Source organism: Barbus barbus (genome assembly GCF_936440315.1).
Source record: "Barbus barbus genome assembly, chromosome: 16".
In the NCBI taxonomy this organism is placed as follows: Eukaryota; Metazoa; Chordata; class Actinopteri; order Cypriniformes; family Cyprinidae; genus Barbus; species Barbus barbus.
This window is the reverse complement of record NC_136744.1, coordinates 26125529-26144503: the sequence shown is the minus strand read 5'-3', so window position 1 is coordinate 26144503 and position 18975 is coordinate 26125529. Positions and strand designations below refer to the sequence as shown.

At 34.8% G+C, this 18975-nt stretch overlaps 1 protein-coding gene and 1 long non-coding RNA gene across 2 annotated transcripts in view; one reads left to right on the top strand and one right to left on the bottom strand.

The window, feature by feature from the left end:
• The window catches only part of LOC306882661 (cadherin-23-like), a 258486-nt gene that overhangs the window by 143462 nt on the left and 96049 nt on the right, over positions 1–18975 (bottom strand). The window contains exons 7-8 of the mRNA XM_079437468.1: positions 18773–18901; positions 14096–14174 (exon numbers count right to left, since the gene is read on the bottom strand). Coding sequence (XP_079293594.1) covers positions 14096–14174; positions 18773–18901 — 208 coding nt within the window. The remainder of the gene's footprint in view (positions 1–14095; positions 14175–18772; positions 18902–18975) is intronic.
• On the top strand, positions 1870–6323 carry LOC306882666. Its single transcript, XR_013785278.1, has 3 exons — positions 1870–2159; positions 2647–2722; positions 4822–6323. It is a non-coding gene; the product is annotated as an uncharacterized lncRNA (long non-coding RNA).

The following is an 18975-nucleotide window of genomic DNA, read 5'->3' as shown; positions in this document are numbered from 1 at the left end:
GTGTTTACAAAAAAACTGCCAAAAACAGCACAATTTAAGGGGATAGTTCCCCCCAAAATGAAATGGAACGACCCTAATGTCGTTCCAAACACATAAGACCTTCGTTCATCTTCGGAACACAAAATAAGATCTGACCCTGCATAGACAGCAACGCAAATACCATGTGCAAGGGCATCAGTAAAATAGTCCATGAGAATGCATTTTTTTTGTGCAAGAATGAAGGTCTTATGGGTTTGGAATGACATGAGGGAGAGTAATTAATGACCGAATTTTTATTTTTGGCTGAACCAACCCTTTAAGGCAAAAATCAGATTTTTGGGGAAAAATCCCCTGCAATGGAAAGTTTGAATGTCGTTAAGCAATTGAATTGACCTATCGGTAAGTCCCTCCCCTTGAACGCAGACTAGCCAATGGCAGTCGAGTATCAGTTGCACTGGGAGCGGAACTCTGACATCTTTAGGTTTCAGCGCCATAGAGAAACATTGGAAGATCTGAAGCTCGCATCAGTTTTGTGGGGTTTATGCTCAAAAAATGGAAAAACTATGTGTCTGGGGTACTTGTAACACTGATTCCAGGTATGCTGAGAGGATGGGCAACATAATATATTTTATTAGATTTCCTGAATCCAAACAAAACAGAGCAAAATGTCCCTACGTATTCAACCCCAATACAAATGAAGACAAAAACATTAATTGTCTGGTTGTCATACACTCATTAAGTTACAATTTGCTTCTGCTCAAGCAAAACATTAATGTCATCTTGTGCTTTAGGAAGGTATCTCTGGCTAAAACTAGCTAATGTTAAAGTTAGTGAGTCCATGCTAATGTACAAACCTAAATAGCGGACTGTTCTTGGGTCTTGTACAGTGTAGGTCAAAAACACAAACGAAGGTCTACATTTCAGTGCCTCTAAATATGCATTAATTTAATCGTACCCTGTGATACATGAACAGTGTTGATCCTGCATGTTGTCATCCGCGATCGTGATGACCGACCGTAATATGAGACTTCTCCCACTTGCATTGTGATCTGTAAACCCTCGCTTCGAGTTACCCACCGTATTTAATTTTAAATATTTTATAAATGCCTCCGTGGAATATTTCATTTCCATTTGGTGGCCTTCTGTGTCCAAAATTGTGCAAAAACATAGTGGGACAAGCTTTTCACACTGCAGCTGTCATTGTAAGACAGTGAGCAAACTCTGTTTGTTTGTCTTAGGGAGCAACAATAACTAAAGAGGGGCGGGGCTTACCGACAGGTCAATTGTTGAATTTCAATACTTCAGAAGTGCAGCTTTGTATGCACATGAAATAATGCTTGTGGATCTCAGTTCTATTGTGAAAATCTCACTGCACTGCACTACTACAAACTTCAGTAGACGACATTAAGCCGTTCATCTGAAAGGAAACTGTGACATGATAAGATCCTATTTAAGATCAGACTTAGATGGCACAATAACAGAAAGTAAGCTGATCTTTATGTCTTCATCACATATCACGTCTCTGCAGGTGGATTTCACAGGGCACGCTGTTGTGAGCAGAATTGTGCGTGAACAGGTAATGGCTTTTTAAGCACTCTACATAGACAGTGAGTGAGTATTGTAGAAAGCTGTCAGTGCATGTGTGTGTGAGAGAGAGAGACAGAGATTATCAGAGGAATAAGTGTATAATTGGAAAGCTGAAGAGAGTGCTATTGTTCCAGTGATAAGCATCTTTAATTCGAAGGACATATCATGCACGTACATTGTATATAGCCGTGCACATGTGTTCAGGCCCGTTCACACCAAGGACGATAACTACACTGTAAAAAATTTACATTTACAAAAATTGGGGAAACTGACAAATAAACATTGGCTCAACAAATTGCTTCCCAAAAATTACCCCAAAACAAAAAAATACATTGTGTTAATTTTAGCTAAAGGTCTGAAGTTAAAGTTAAAAATATATATTTACCGAACATATTAAATTGTTTTCAGCCAATTTATCAAGCATAAGTGAAAAATCTGTTTTGGCCCAACAAGCCTTGCAGCAAAAACGAGTGTGCGCATGCGCATGAGAGAATCGTACTGGATTAAAATTCCTGTGTGCGGGAGAGCGAGAGATGCTTAGGAGCGACAAACGAAACATCATTTCCAGACGGATTTTCATCTATAAAGTTACGGTGAGTACTGAACTGTATTTATTAAGTCCTCTTTAGGTTAAATAGAGTGCAACTGTCAGTAATTTCGACAAAAAAAACGTAAACCATGGGCATTACATTACCGCCTCAGACAAGTAAGTTACGTTAACGTTAAGTTATTCGCTAAATGAATTGCCAGGTTTTCCGAATTATCCAGGTTTATACTTGAGGACACGGTACATTTTACGTGTATTACATTGTATTTTTTGCAGATTAAGTGTGAATTCACGCCTTTAATGGTGTTTATTTCGCAGAATAATGTAACAGTGAATTCACATCTTTAAGTTAACTTACTGGTGTCGTGTTGGCGTTTATAACTCAATTTAGCCCATGCTGATCCCTCGGTTACTAGTTACTATTTACTATTTATTTAACTAAATTATTTTATGTCACTGTATAATAACGATATTAAATGTATGAGACACAATGAATACGTTTCTGCTATAAATATAAATGTTTTTCCCCTCAGTGAACCCACCATTGCTAGGCCTGCATGAACACGCGAGGCACCATTTAGTGAAGAACACTAACGTACGACTTGAACAGTGAGTATTAACGAATTCTTATTGAATATATGTTTATTCTACATTAGTGTCAAATACTATTAGCTTGTAAATGTGATTAGCCTAGACGCATTGCTGGTCTGCTGAGCCTTTGAAATTGGCGCTTAAATTTATAAATGTACATGCCCCTTGCAGAATATGCAAAATGGTAATAACTTTATCAAAATAAGAGGGATGAAGAAAATTTGCATGTTATTGTTTAATTAATACTGTCACGAATAAGCTATTTCACATAACAGATGTTTATATATTTTCCAAAAGACAAAATAATAACTGAATTTATGAAAAAAGTCCCAGTTCAAAAGTTTACATACCCTTGAATCTTAATAATCTGTTGTTTCCTGGATTATTTGCGACTGTTTTATATTTTGTGATAGTTGTTCATTAGTCCCTCATTGATCCCAAGCAGTTCAACTGCCTGCTGTTCTTCAGAAAAATCCTCCAGCTCCTTTTTTATATTTGAACCCTTTTCAACAGTGACTGTATGATTTTGAGATCCGTCTTTTTACACTGATGACAACTGGGGGACTCATACATAACTATTATATATAAGGTGAAAACATTCACTGCTCAAGAAGGCAACACAATGCATTAAGAGCTGGGGGGTGTAAATTTTTTGAATTGGATGAATTGTACTTATTTCATTTTCTGAGTAACGTTTAATTATTTATGTAACTTCTTCAGTGCAGTACCAAATGAAAAAAATATGATCTTTAGACAAAATAAGAAAAATTAACACATCATCCTGTTCAAAATTTTACACTACCCAGCTCTTTATGCATTGTGTTGCCTTCTGGAGCATCAGTAAATGTTTACACCTTTTGTAATTGCTGTCTATGAGTCCCTCAATTATCTTCAATGTGAAAAGATGGATCTCAAAATTGTACAATCCCTGTTGGAAAGGGTTCAAATATGCAGAAGACACCGGAAAAACCAAATAATGAGCAGGAGCTGGAGGATTTTTCTGAAGAACAGCAGGCAGTTGAACTGCTCAGGACCAATGAGGAACTCGTGAACAACCATCACAAAACAGAACAACAGTCGTGGATCATACAGCAAACAACACAGATTATTAAGATTCAAGGGTATGTAAACTTTTTAATAGGGTAATTTTTATGAATTCATTTATTATTTTGTATTGTGGAGTATATAGAAACATCTGTCATGTGAAATAGCTTATTCGGGACAACATTAAATAAACAATAACATACAATTTCTATGATCCCTTTTATTTTGTCAAAATTATTAACATTTAGCATATTCTGCAAGGGGTGTGTAAATTTGAGCACAACTGTATATAGGATAACAACGCAATTTGGTTTCGGTTTCGGTTTCATTGCTTTCTGAATATGACCGTTACATCGTAGCACATACACAGATTATATATTTATATATATGGCATCCATCTACGTGCTTAGGGCGGTCCAATGGGGCGTCTATATATATATGTATGGTTTTAACAGTTTCAAAATACTGTTTAGACCTGAAAATCTATGTGGCTTAATTTTGAAGTACCCACATTCCCACATAGATTGAAGAAATGCTATTTTAAAAGGTCTTTTTGAAATGAAGAGTTCATTTGCAAATCCGATAACTCGAATACAGGTAATTTACAAAATTGAAGTTAATTGAAAGTGTATATATATACACACACACACAGTAAGTGTTTAATAGCAAATGCAGATAACTCCCAAGTCTTTTTTTGACAAAACGTGTTTAGGGTTCAGATCACACTCTGTGGAGACTACAGAGCGCAATCAGCTAATTTTTTTTTTTTTTAAATATATATTCTTTACTCTACTTTGGAAATGCATGGAATCATGTTGTTTTTTTCACTCTGTGTTGTTGGCTGTGCACTGCAAAAAATACTTTTCTTGCTTTTCTTCAGTCTCTGTAACAGGATATGAAACAAACTAAACAACCAAAGTAGCCAACAAAGTAAAATGATCCTAAAGTAACTTATTCATATTTTATCAAACATTGAGAATATGGGTTGTAATGATGTTGTATATTGTTCTGGATTTATTTGTTATATGTAGACTTAATATTGACATTGCTATGTTGTTGTTGTTTTTATACAGAGTACAGAGCCATTGGAGAACCACACAACTGAAATGAAGATGGAAGAGCCCACCTCAAGAGCCCAGTCAAGTACTCAGGATGTCTCCGTTGTGCTGGAAGAGGAGGTGGTATTTGACAACTTGGGAGACTTTGTAAATTCATTCATTGTACTCTTTGGATTGGTGTATGCATTCAATATGGAGTACAACAAGGACTTAAAATACAATTTTGAGTTGATTCAGAAGGTGTTTTTAAACCTTGGCACTGAGTGCAGCAAAAAAGTTCAAGCTCTTAGGTCCAAATTATTGGGAATCTAGGTGATGAAACCCTTAGGGGAGAAGTAAGCTCAAAGTACCTCTTACAAGATTTTTTTTTGGTAGTGTAAGATGCAGTTTTACAAGCTAAAAGTACTGCTTCTGAGAATGGTTCAATTCAAGTGAAACTACACTGAAGAATAGATGACGTTACCTCCCCAGTTAACTTAAATTTATGCTGTTTTGACACTTGCCGTTTCATGAGCTCAAATATGAGCCCCGTGTGTTTTTGTACCTTACATTTATAAATGTTTACATGTTTAATATTTTAATTAGTTAAAACTTTGTGAGTTAAGATTACCTTTTTTCACTTTTGTAAAGTGTTGGATGCAGTTTCAAGAGCTCATTTTTCTTTATTTTTGTTTTTTGCATCTCTGTAAACATTTGTAAAAACATGTTTAATATGTGAAGTAAGATGTGGTTTCATGAGCTTAAAGTGAGAATGTTAGTAAATATGTGTAAATTGTGAGAGTGGTAGAATTTGTAAAATTACTCTAAACTGGGTAAAATAACCACGCCATTATGTAAATTTGGTGTGTGTGTGTTTTTTTTATGTGAATGTACATGTGTTTAAACAGTTAAGATGCGGTTTCATGAGCTCAGGTGACGTTGCACTAACTGCTGGTTGAAGTAACCCCAGACAAATGACCTTTTATGGTGTTTTTGCACATGTTTGTAAGCGTTTTAATTTATAAGATGCAATTCTTAATCTTTGTTTATCTTGTAAGAATTAATGTATGATTTTATGTATGGCTATATTGTGTTAAATGTTAATATGTTTGTCATTTTAAGGTATTTTGCCCAATATTGTGTTGTAGATTTAATTAAAAGTATTAAAATGTGGCAGTGTTTAGTATCATTTAATGCATTTTTTTTTTTCATTTGGGACAATGGGGAATAAGCAATTCAGTAAAGTTGCTTTAGCTATATAAATTGGCCAATGGACATTTTTAAATTAGGCAAAACCAAAAAAGTATACTGGTACTATTTAAAATATTCAATTGGGCCAATAACATGCTTTGGTAGATTTAATGTTTTTCCATTTGGCTCAACACATTATTTCTCATTGAGCCAATGTCAACTGACTGTTGACATAAGTGAAAAAAATCAATTTGCCGAATTTCAATGTTTAAAAATTGGGCCAATGGAAAATTTTAAATGTTACCAGTCACTAGAAAATTTTGAGTTGGGCAAATTTTTAATTTTTTACAGTGTATAAGAACAAAGATTTAGTAGATTTAATACTTTTAATACTAAAGTGGCAGATGACACAACTGCAGTGCATGTTTATAATAAACAGAATGTTATTGTAAGTTGATGTAGATGCTTAAACTGTATAGTTATCTTTATAGTCATTATTATAGTTATTGGTGTGAATGGGACTTTAAGGATTGTACTACTACAATGCTTTGGCCTGGAGTTGGCAAGTTGTGGACATTGTGTGTTCAGTATATGAAAAAATAGAAAAGGACGTAGCACCAAACATTCGTCCAAAAGTCCAGTATAGGCCAATAATATAAGCTGCTTAGATTCAAAAAATACAAAAGGTATAAAGACAAAGGAGATCTGCACTCATCCAAATTTAGCCCAAAAGGCTTATATCATTTATTATTCAGAGGTCACAAAATTGTGTAAAAAGGTGCAAAAGTGCAAAACGTGTTCGGGTATTAACCCTTCCTCAGTGGCATGTGCTACCAAGCAAACACCTGCGCTCATTACAACATGTATTACCGTAATACACCTAATATCACGACGATACAAATAAATACACATTTATATCTCAAAACATATATCCAAATACTGCAAATACATTTACAAATCATCCAAAATGATCCATATACAAATATATAAAAAAGTATACATAGACATACTGTATATACCAATAAAAATCTCATGACTCCAAACAAAAGTTCTTAGCATCAATTTTTATATACAGTACAATAAGTAAACATCATACCCAAGCACTCTTTAGCGTCCCCCATGATGTTTACTTATTGTATATAAAAATTGATGCTAAGAACTTTATTATTTAACTTTATTATTTAATTTAACTTTAAATTTATTATAAAATTATTTTTGTTCTGAAACAGTTATAATGTCAAATAAATGTGCTAATGCTGTTAAAAAATAACAGCATTACACTTATTTAATAGCATTTGATATCCTGTTAACTTTGACAGCCCTTATAACATTTAGCAGACATGCAAGCTCTGACCTAGTGTGTGCATGCATGATCTAGTGACATCTACTCTATATGCATGTGGAAACAATAAATATCTAGATATTGTACTGTCTAAATATCTCATCTTGCTTAATTTGGTGAATAGGACAAGATGGGTCTGCAAGCTGTCCGTTGCCTACAGTAGTCCTGTGTGTGTGTGTGTGTGTGTGTGTGTGTACTTTTCTATTCAGGTGGGGACTTAAACCTGAATACACACAGACTCTTGGTCTAATCACACACCTAATCTGAGGTCCCCACAGGTAAACAAGCTAATAAATCACACAGAATGTCATTTTTTGAAAATCTAAAAATGCAGAAAGTTTCCTGTAAGGGGTAGGTTTAGGTGTAGGGTTGGTGTAGGGCAATAGAAAATACGGTCTGTATAGTAGAAAAAGCATTGCGCCTATGGAGAATTCCCACAAGGATAGCAAACCAGACATGTGTGTGTGTGTGTGTGTGTTTATATTTCTTGAAGTTTATGAGATGCTCCTAAACTGGCATCTGCACACATCAACGGAATCTCTCCAGGTGGAATCTCAACATTGGTGAGAGTCCAGTTCCCTACACAAGAAAAGTGTAAATCAATGAGAACTGGTCTCATAGAACCGGACAACGTTCCACTGCGTTTCCATGGTAACATTCAGCTTCAGCATCACTATGTAGATCTGTACCTTTTGGGAGCTCCAAATCCAAAGCAGCTCACATCTGCTTCTGAAAGAGCAGGGTGATTTAATGAGGCTTTAACTTTGGCCCTTTAAAGCCACCGTAGCTGCAGGGGCTGTTAGCCATATCTGTGAGCGCTGTGGTTCATGAACCCTGCTAGGCTAAAGCTCAGGACAGCGTTCTCCCAGGGCACTTTATAATGGATTCTACAGGCATGAGAGCACGCTGAAGACCTTCAAAAGTCCCTCTGTCTCACACACACATACCCTCTCTCTTCAGTAGTCACAGTTGTACCAACTTGTCCTGGAGTTGTGCTGGAGTTCAAAAACACACACACTTAAACCTTCAGCATCAATTCTTCTGATTTATGAAACTAAGAGCTCCGGCACTGAAATCTGATCTCATTTAATCACACACATTCAATTCTATATTACTGTAACAACCATAACCTGATCAGCATAGCAACACCTTGGCAACCACCCCCAAATACTCATGAAACTAGAATTTTTTTTAAAGTACAAACTCGGCAAATGCATAGAAACACCTTAGCAACCACTCACAAACACCCTAGTAATTAAAAATATTGTTAAAAGTACTCAGAATTATTTGGCAACTGCATAGCAACACCTTGCCAACCACCTAGCAACATTCTTAAAACCACTCAAAATAAGTTGGCAAGTGCATAGTAAAACCAATCACAAACACCATGGTAACTAGAAATGTTTTGAAATGTTTTTAAAACTATTTAAAATAACTTGGCAACTGGAAAGCAACCACCCATAATCACCCTAGCAATTACAAAATGCTTTTAAAACTACTCAGAATAACCTGGCAACTGCATAGCAACACCCTGGCACACTTATGATTATGATTTGAAGGAACCATATATATATATATATATATATATATATATATATATCCCTTCAACTAAGCAACTTCATAGCAACACCCTTGCTACCACCTACTAGCATTTTTAAAATCAGTTAGAATAACTTGCCAACTGCTATAGCAATGTTCAAGCATTCTCACAATTTTTTAAGAACAGATTTCTGTCAAGAAAATTCTGTCAAAAAATGTCAACACAATTTAGCTGAGTGCATAGCAACACCATGGCAACAGTCAAGAACCACTCATATTGTTCTTTATAAAACGTTCAACATTTATAATATTGCTGTTGCTGCTGTTTTATAAATGGCTAAACTACTCAATGCAGTTCTTTTACCACAGCAGCGTTGAGTTATTGACACAACTGGATAATACTATCAGAAATGTAAACTTGACTAGTTTACATTCTCTTTATTTTCACATGCAGGTAATGTTTTGACTTCAGAAGATAATATAATGACATTCCAGGTCAAGTTGCAGGATTAGAGAGGAATTTTAAGGCCTGAGGAACAGCACAGTAATTTGGCAGTAAATAATAACATCAACAGCACTGTCATCACACCTCTGGGGGAAAATGAGTGTGTGTGAGAGAGAGAGAGAGAGAGAGAGAGAGAGAGAGAGAGAGAAAGAGAGAGAGAGACTACAGGAGAGCGTGATCTCTAGTCTCTAGATCATTAACACACATCACCCTGCAATTAAAAACTAATTTATCTTAATTACTCAACTAATGGGACGAGTCCCAGCAGAAAAACACACACACACCCTCGAAGGACGACTACAATGACATATACACACACACATTCACATATAGGTAATATAGGTAATGCTCAGAGAAAAGCCTAAAGCCACACACACTACAAATACACAATCGACACATCAGCCTGTCTGTCTCTGCTCCACTGTCTTCAGATCTGATGTGACATATCAATACTGCTTCCTGAGGTGTTCATTCATTATATGCTGATCAATATAACAGGGAATCTGCACTAATGATATTTTGTGTGTGTAAAGTCTCTTAATATAATGTACACTAAAACAGTCCATCCGTTTATCTGTCTGTGTTCTTCTATCTGTCCATCTGATCATTTGGCCATCCGTCATCCATCCATCCATCCATCCATCTAATTATCTATCCATCCATCCATCTATCTACCTATCATTCATACTGTCTATCATTCTCTCGTTCTATCTATCTATCTATCTATCTATCTATCTATCTATCTATCTATCTATCTATCTATCTATCTATCTATCTATCTGTGTGTATGTCTGTCTCTCTCTCTCTCTCTCTCTATCCTTCTATTGTTCATTCTGTCTATCATCCTATCTATCGTACCGTCTGTCTATCATTTTATCTATCTGACTATATCTCTCTCTGTCTGTCTATTGTTCATTCTGTATGTCTGTCTCTTTCTAACTATTAAACTATTTTGAAAACTTTCAAAGAATCTAAAAATGACACTTCAATTTGAATTCATTTTAATAATACGCAATTATGCCCCCGTTTGCTACTTTAATTCAAATTAAATTCAAATTCAAGAATTGCACTGAAATTTAAAAGGCATTTGTTATTAAATTCTGAATGACGTGTTAACACAGGAAAGAAACTGCACTCACCAAGCTATTTCACATGATCAACCTGAGTCTCCTGAAGAGAGCGACATCTTTTCCTCTACCTCTACCTGTTTTCCCCTGCTTCTTTGATTGTCCCCTTTAGATTCACACACAACGGCTTTGAGAGAGCCTGTAATATGAATTCTAATAGAGCAATTACCATTATGAATGATAACTAGGGATATTCCGCTGATCTAGGGTCAGGGCCAATGCAATGGCTCTTATGATTACGGAGTATGGCATCAGGTTCAGGAAATAGCAGTGCTCCGCTAGCCAGCGGGAATGTTTAACCTACATCACGGATCCCTGTCCTATTGATTAGACCATTAGACTTGAACCGCTCAGAGGAAATTGACACAATCCTCTTTCCATATGAAATCTTTGCATTAATGCTCCACAATTTAACGGCAAAGCTATCAGATTGCTTTAGAATATTTATCCGTTCACTTTCCAGCTTTCCTCTAAAAACTGCATAATATGTAATTTTGTGTGTGATTTGGAGGGCTGCACTGCTCATGTATCGATTCTCAAAAATAACGTCCTCAAGCCTTTTCACTCAACAGTTACTTTAAGAGGCTATTTTGTGATCACTGCCATTAGCCGATTCACACGCTTGGAAGACTAACAGAACTATCAAAGACACATTTTTATTTAGTCATTTCTGAGTAAATACTATGTGCAAATGACATAACACTGTTATTTGCCATCTGCCACCCAGCTCTATAGCTCTAGCTATATCCCAAACCCATATCAGTTCCCACTAAACATTATATTAAATAAACAATATCTATTTATTTACATAAATAACATAAAAGTATTAGTGCTGTCAAAACGTTTAATCGTGATTAATTGCATCCAAAATAAAAGTTTTTGTTTGCATAATATATGTGTGTATACTGTGTATATTTATTATGTATATGTAAATACAAACACATGCATGTATATATTTAAGAAAAATGTTATGTTTATATATTAAATATATTAAATAATATAAAATATAAGAATATAAATATATATACATGTAAATATTTCCAAAATATATACTGTATGTGTGTGTTTATATATACATAATAAATATACACAGTACACATACATATATATTACGTAAACAAAAACTTTTATTTAGGATGCGATTAATCACGATTAATCATTTGACAGCACTAAAAATTATGTACAAGTAAATACATTTGTTCCAAAAAAATGCCATTTGATACTTTCCTGGTTAGGTTTCTCTTTCTCCTCTACCAAAACTGTCCTATCAAAAAAAAAAAAAAAAAAATGCTTTATTTATTTATGTGCAATAGTGTTTACTTCAGGACTGTAATGTGAGCAACATGACAGAGTCTTAATCAACATTTGTCACAGCTTACAACTTGCACTGGAAACTAAATGAGCCCATGAAGATCTCAGGACAACAAAATGAGCTGCAACACATAAAATACAATAAATATGCCAATTAATGGTGAATTTTTTCCTGTAATTGTGGGGATGTTTTTGTACTTATTCCCACACCCTTACGAAAAAGAAGTTTATTCCTGTGTGCTATTAGTATGCTTCTTTTAAACTAAATATAGGAAAGTATACTTTTAGTCTACTTTTTATGTACTTCTCAGAAATGGGCTTTATGTACTTCTCAGAAATATTCTTAAAATGACATTTAAGTATACTTGACTTGTACTTAGAAAACGTCTAAATATATATTTGAGCTATACTTGTGCTCCTAGAATCCATGTTTTCATTGTTATACGGTATGGGCGCAAGTACACATCTTCTGTACAGAATTTAAAAAAAAAACACAAGTGAAGAAGAAACCGAAACAACAGATGCTTCCACGTGTAATCTAACACGATAATCAGACATAAAACAGCATCAAAACTGGGTAACATTATGGGATAAAATGTCGACCAATGAAGAGGTAATAATGACTGTCAAGCTTTGGGGTGTTGAAACCGACTCCATCTACGTTTTGATTATCATTCTGAATCCAATTCATAGTGTTTTTTCAGCTTTTTGTTCAAAATGTTGTTATGAAACATACCCACATTGAAGTGTTTTAAAAAAGAATGCATGAAGCTAAATGTCATAAAAATGTTTTTGAACCAAATCACCTACCCTGCTTTTATTTTTTTTTATCAAAAACTTCGAAACAATGTTAGAATGAAACATATCTCTCAACACTACTCAGAAAACATGGCATTTAAAGCGGCCCACTTTTACTACGTATATTCACATACAGTGTTTCTCTCTGAGTGGTTTGGTATTTTGCACATAATGCAGTGCCATTCAAACACTCATTGTCATTTAAGTGTCAAATCTATATATACACATATACAACCTACAAAACCCATTCAACACACAATTATGAAAAATTGAGCCACTGAAGGTTCTCAATGTACATCTGAAATATATCACAGAAACACATGGTGTAACCCTCTCTCTCTCTCTTTCTCTGACTCTCTCTGTCTCTCGGCCTTCATTCTGTTCCTCCCTTTGCTCCGTCTGTCTCATGCTGATAGCAATGAAAGTGATCTACGGAGGAGGCCGTGCACACACAAGTACACAGCTACAGTGAGTGTGTGTGTGTGTTTGTTGCACTGTGGAAAGGTTTGTCCTGCTGTGTTAAGCTCATGTATGGACTAAATCGACAAAGGCTTTCAGTCACACGCACACATTATCCCACATCCTAAGAGACTTACACCACATCAGCACTAATGTGACGCATACAGGCCACTGTCCTTCACACTGGAGCATGAAAAATCATAATACGCTCAACACTCAAATCACTATATATCAAATCATGACATTAGTCATTATATAATTGTCTGATTATGAGTGGAATATTTTGAGATGATCACTGCATATTTTAAATTCCAATTACATACTGTCATCCAAACAAAAGATTCTGAAATGAGTAGGCTATTCGAAATGCCATGAAATGCACATTTTCATATATGTGTCTCTTTCCCCTGCACTGAGAGCGGTCAGCTTCACATTCTCTGTCTAATTCACTTTAAACATGTACGAAAAATGCACTCTGAGTTCATTTTATATTCAGATTCAAAGCTAAATGTTTATGGTCATTCAAGGTTATAATTCAAGGAAATATGATGTAATAATACAGGGGAGGATATGACAGTTTATTTCCAGATTTGGAATCAAGAGGATACAAAAATAAAATAATAAAATAAAATAAAATATTTACAACCCTAATTTGCTAAAAAATTAAAGACAGAAATAAAAAAAAACTAATATTTTATATATTTTTATATTTTATATTACTATTATTATTATTATTATTATTATCTAAAATTACATCATTCTACCATTTGAAATATTTGTTAACACAGCCGAAAACACTTAAATTTAATACAACAATAAAGAAAACCTATAAAATATTAGAATACATATTATTATTAATGTTATTATTTCTATTATCTAATATCATGTCATTCTACCCTGTGAATTGTTTCTATTTGTTTACAAAGCCTTAAAGGAATACATTCATTAATAAACTGCATAACACATCTGAACAAAGTTCAAAGGGAACAAATGAAATGTTCTTAGACAGATGTGATAATTATGATGGATGTGACTGACCTGACATGATTGTATATCCAATTCCACGTGGTCGACCCAAGTCTTGATCGATCGCTGTGATCTTACGGACTTCATAACCCTACAAACACACACAGACAACAGGCATTTAATGAGGTAAAGCAAGAAACATGTGAAAATTATGCATACAAGTGCCTAAATAGTCTTTTGTTTGGACAGAATATCCAAATTATAATTTTTTTTTTAAATGAAAATTTTTTTTTGCATGAAAAATGTGCTTGTGCTGTTTTAAAATAAATGCCATTTGGTTTTATTTTGTGTAATGCAATGAAAATCAGACATTTTTAGTGTTAAAATGCTTTTGTGTGCAACTGTTGAGGAAACTGTTACGGGGGCATCAGCTTCAAAAATGAATGAATCAAATGAGACATAAAAAACAACAAATAGAGAAATATTCTGAGTTTGATACTGAATGAGAAACAGTACAGATGCTTAAGGAGAAAAGTGAGAGAGGGTCTGCCATTGATCCAGCAAATAGTGTCTGAGAGCTGTTTATGCTTCATTTCTGCCAACACTCCACTGCTATTACAGCACACAATCAATTACAGCACGTTTAGCGCAAGAATGTGAAGAGGAGCGAGAGAGAAATGGATGACAAAAGCGGCTGAACAGGGGATGAAGTGTGGCTGAAGTAATTTGCGAGCCATTCTCTTGCCATCCGCACAAGTTGAATGTTCAATCATGCACACGTCATTCTCCTTCTCTTTCCTGTCCTCTCATCCTTAAACATTCTCCCTGCACCTTCTTGTCCACTCCTCCATCCTCCCTCCATCCGTGTCTCTTCTCTTGCACCATTTCAGATCAAGCGCTTGACAGCCAAATTGTGTTTGCCCCTAAAAAGCCTTTAAATGTCACCCTGACAAAAGAAAACGCCAAACAGAGGTGCAAAAACTCTCCACTTTTCCTGCAAAACATTGTTTTTCTCTCCGTTGCAGCTGTTGTCAAACTTTGGTCCATTTGGCAGCTGGATTCAGTTTCCTACGGTATGAGCATAAACCGCAAAGCTGTGTTTGTGCCAGAGGGTCAAGGTTTGACAGGTTAGGATGGACAGCGAGAACCTGCTGATAGATGAAGTAACTACACTAATCTACGGGACATATATATATATATATATATATACAGTATAATATGTCATACTAGGATTGAGAATCTTGGGCAAACTATTGATTTAACTGTTGCTTTAACTATAACTACTGCTTTGTTTCTCCAATGTAAAAAAGGCATTGAGATGAACGAGAAAAGCTAAAGGATCTCTCTCTCTCTCTCTCTCTCTCTCTCCAGATGTCTGAGTGAGAGCGATGCACCTGAGATGGAGCGAGGGTTAAGAGTTGTGTTTTGACAGATGACCCACGCCAGCTCTGCGTGTTTGATATCTGTTTGCATGTAAATGTCAGTAGCCTTGAGAACTCTCCAAACCTACTCAGTCACTTAGCCCGAGGCCCGTCGTCTGAGCCGACACACACTCCGTACACGTGTGTGTGAGTGTGAGGGAAGATAAGCTTTAAGCTCTCTGCGTGTGGCTAAGTGTACGTGTCAACATCGTTTTATACGAACATGCTAGTGTGACGTGTGCCCTTATTGAGGGCGTACGTGTTTAGACTGTCTAATTCTCATCACAAAAGCCTCTTGTCTTTTTTTTAATAGTGTTTCCGCAACTTTGGGAAATAAGAAATGAAATGCCAAAATCAATCGCATCCACTAGGATCTTGATGCTGACCGCCACATTTAGACAGGACAACTGGTCTAAAGTCATCACTGTCTTCTTATTCATGACCTTCCCGAGACGACTGATAGATCTGTGTCACCACACTTCACTTCTGACACGTTCACGAGTTAATATGCAAGCAAATGGACACCAGAGAGAGAAATAAAAGGAGGGAGAGAGAAAATATGGGGTATGAAAGAAAGAGCAATAGGTAAAAAGACAGCTACTCAGAGTTGGTTGAGAAGTGGAGTGATACAAATGATGAAATGCTGATATGTACATTATATAATATATTAAAATAAAATAGAAAACAGTTCTTAAATTTCACTATATTACTGTTTAACTGTATTTTTGATCAAATAAATGCAGTTTTGGAGAGCATAAGAGACTAATAAAAAAAAAAAAACATAATTATTCCAAACTTTTGACTGTTAGTATGTCTATTAATCACTGATATTTTACACAAATTAAAAATTTATATTATATATATAAATCAATTATATATATATATATATATATATATATATATATATATATATATATATATATATTGTATGTATGTATGTATGTATGTATGCATGTATGCATATATATATATATATATATACAGTGTTGGGGAGTAGTTAACTACAAGTAGCGACGCTACTAACTTAACTACATTTTTCAGTAGCTTGGCAGTAGCTCAGTTGCTTTTTAAACAGTGTAGCTTTTCCAGTAGCTAACTACTTTTTGCAGCAAGTAGCGGTGTAGCGCGAGCAAAAGCTACATTGCGTTTTGTCGAGCCTGCGCGAATCAGCACGATGCAAGGATATTCTTCTTGTTAGATTACAAACTCATTTTTTGCCATTACCGCCACCTGTTGTTTAATCACGCATCTTGCGGCTAACGGTTCACTGACGTACAGAAGTGGGTTGACACACCCATATTATCCATGATGGAGCAAGACGTGGCGGCAGATTTGGAGGATGGAGAAACAACTAACGTTAATTACCCATGGCCTTATTTGTCCAAGTTCATGTCTCTCAAAGAAACGACAAGTAAAGGTTACACTTTTTGTAACAGTCTGAGATATTTGAGTGTTGTGTGTAATAAAACAATACTCTTTGAAATCATAATTGTATTGCATTGTTTTAAACACTAAATATTTTACTTAAAACATTCCTCAGACACTTATTCAGTTATTTATAATATATGTTGTTCAAAAAAATCAAAAGTAGTTTCAATGTAGCTAGCTACTTTTTGATAGTAACTTGTAGTGTAGCTAACTACTTTTCCAAAAGGGTAGCTTGACTGTAGTTTAACTACTTTAACTTACGAGTAGCTTGTAGCTTGTCAAACTACAGTTTCAGAGTAGCTTCCCCAACACTGTATATATATATATATATATATATATATATATATATAGTATGTATGTATGTATATGTGTATATATATATATATATATATAATTTAAAGAAAATCGATACAGTGCTGCCTTATAAGCAAAAAAATATTCTTTATTTTTATCATTTATTGTTCTTCACACATTTTATTCAGCTTGAAATGCAAGTTTACAGATACAGTTTTATTCTGAGGAGAGATTTCTGGTTTTGGTCTGGTTTTTAAAACTTAGTTTTAAATAAATTTGAGAATAAATTTTGATTAAATATAGCTGATTCTGCTTTGGTTTATTTTGGAACTTTTTTTTTTGTGGAGAAGAAAACTGACTGTTTTGTGTCTAAAATAAAACTTCAATAGAAACTTCTTGTTTATTAAACTGTTGAACAGTATAAAATCGATACAGCAGTTCAGTAAGTGTGAATCTCCATTGGAAATATGTGATTTCTGGTCTATGGTCTGTTGTAAAGGCAGCTTTAATGTAGCTACTTCCACTCTCAATTTCACACAGACAGAAACAGGCACAAACACATCCAACAAACACATATCCTCAGAGCCTGCGGCGGTGTGTTTGACACAGTAAACCAACACAGGACCAAACGGCCAGTAGTGAATCTCGAGTTGAATGACCTTTCGTGGGCTCTCACACTGAGCAGGTCACAGTATAAATCTATCACTGTAATTACAGGAATATTCCAGCGAGAGTTCACAGGTGTAATGGCTGCTTCTCTCATAATTATTGTCTAATTACTCAACACACACATTACATTGTCAGCCAAACTGTCTTTTTCTCTCTCTCGCCCTCTCTCTATGTCTGTCGTTCTCCCTCACTCCCTTGAATGTTTTCTGTTTATACAAATCTTTACTTTACTTTGACATTTTTGTCTTTACATCTGTTTTATGGTTTCTATAACTCAAAACCTTGTAAAATTACATCCTTTCTAACATGCTTATGAGGCCCAAATATGCTGTCTACGTAGGCAGCTCACTAGGTTTTGTGCTAATGCATTTGGATGAATCTCACAAAAGATATGTCCAGGCCGTGTCCATGTTTGCATTTGAGAATAATACAAATTACAAACACATTAAAGTTATTAGATCATTTGAGAGGGACCTTTCCTTAATTGTCATGAAAATAATGCTATAATGAAAAAAAGTAAGTGTATATTTAAAGAAACAAAAATATAAAAACAATAATAATAATAAAATAAAATAGTAATTCTGAATAAATAAATAAAAATGTAAAATACATAAAAAAATTAAATATCAAAAGAAATAATATAATTTATTAGAAAGTATAATTTAATAGAAAATATTAATTGCAAATAAGAATAATGGAAATTATAAAGACATTAAAGTTATTAGAAAATTAGCACAACATAGTTGTCATGAAAATGTCTAAATAAATCCATTAAAAATAAATTTGTTAAATAATAAAAATCAACTAAATAGAAAATGCAATATAAAAATATTATTTTGGGGGGCGGAGGGGTCTTGTGACATTTTGTGAGATTCACTCATCTAAATACTGCAGAAGTAAGAACAAAGCAAGACTAAATGTATGTGTGTGTACTGACTGGTGGTTCGTCCTCCAATATATTAGTGCTGTAGGGGAGGTTGGTGAAGATGGGGTCCATGTCCTGAATATCAGTGATGGTAATCGCCAAATTAGCCAGACTCGAGAGCGGACGCCGTTTATCCTGGTCCTGTTACAGAGAAAAACAAGACATGTTTTATTTGGCTTTGGAATTGACTCAGTAATTCCACAGTGTAGAGCTCT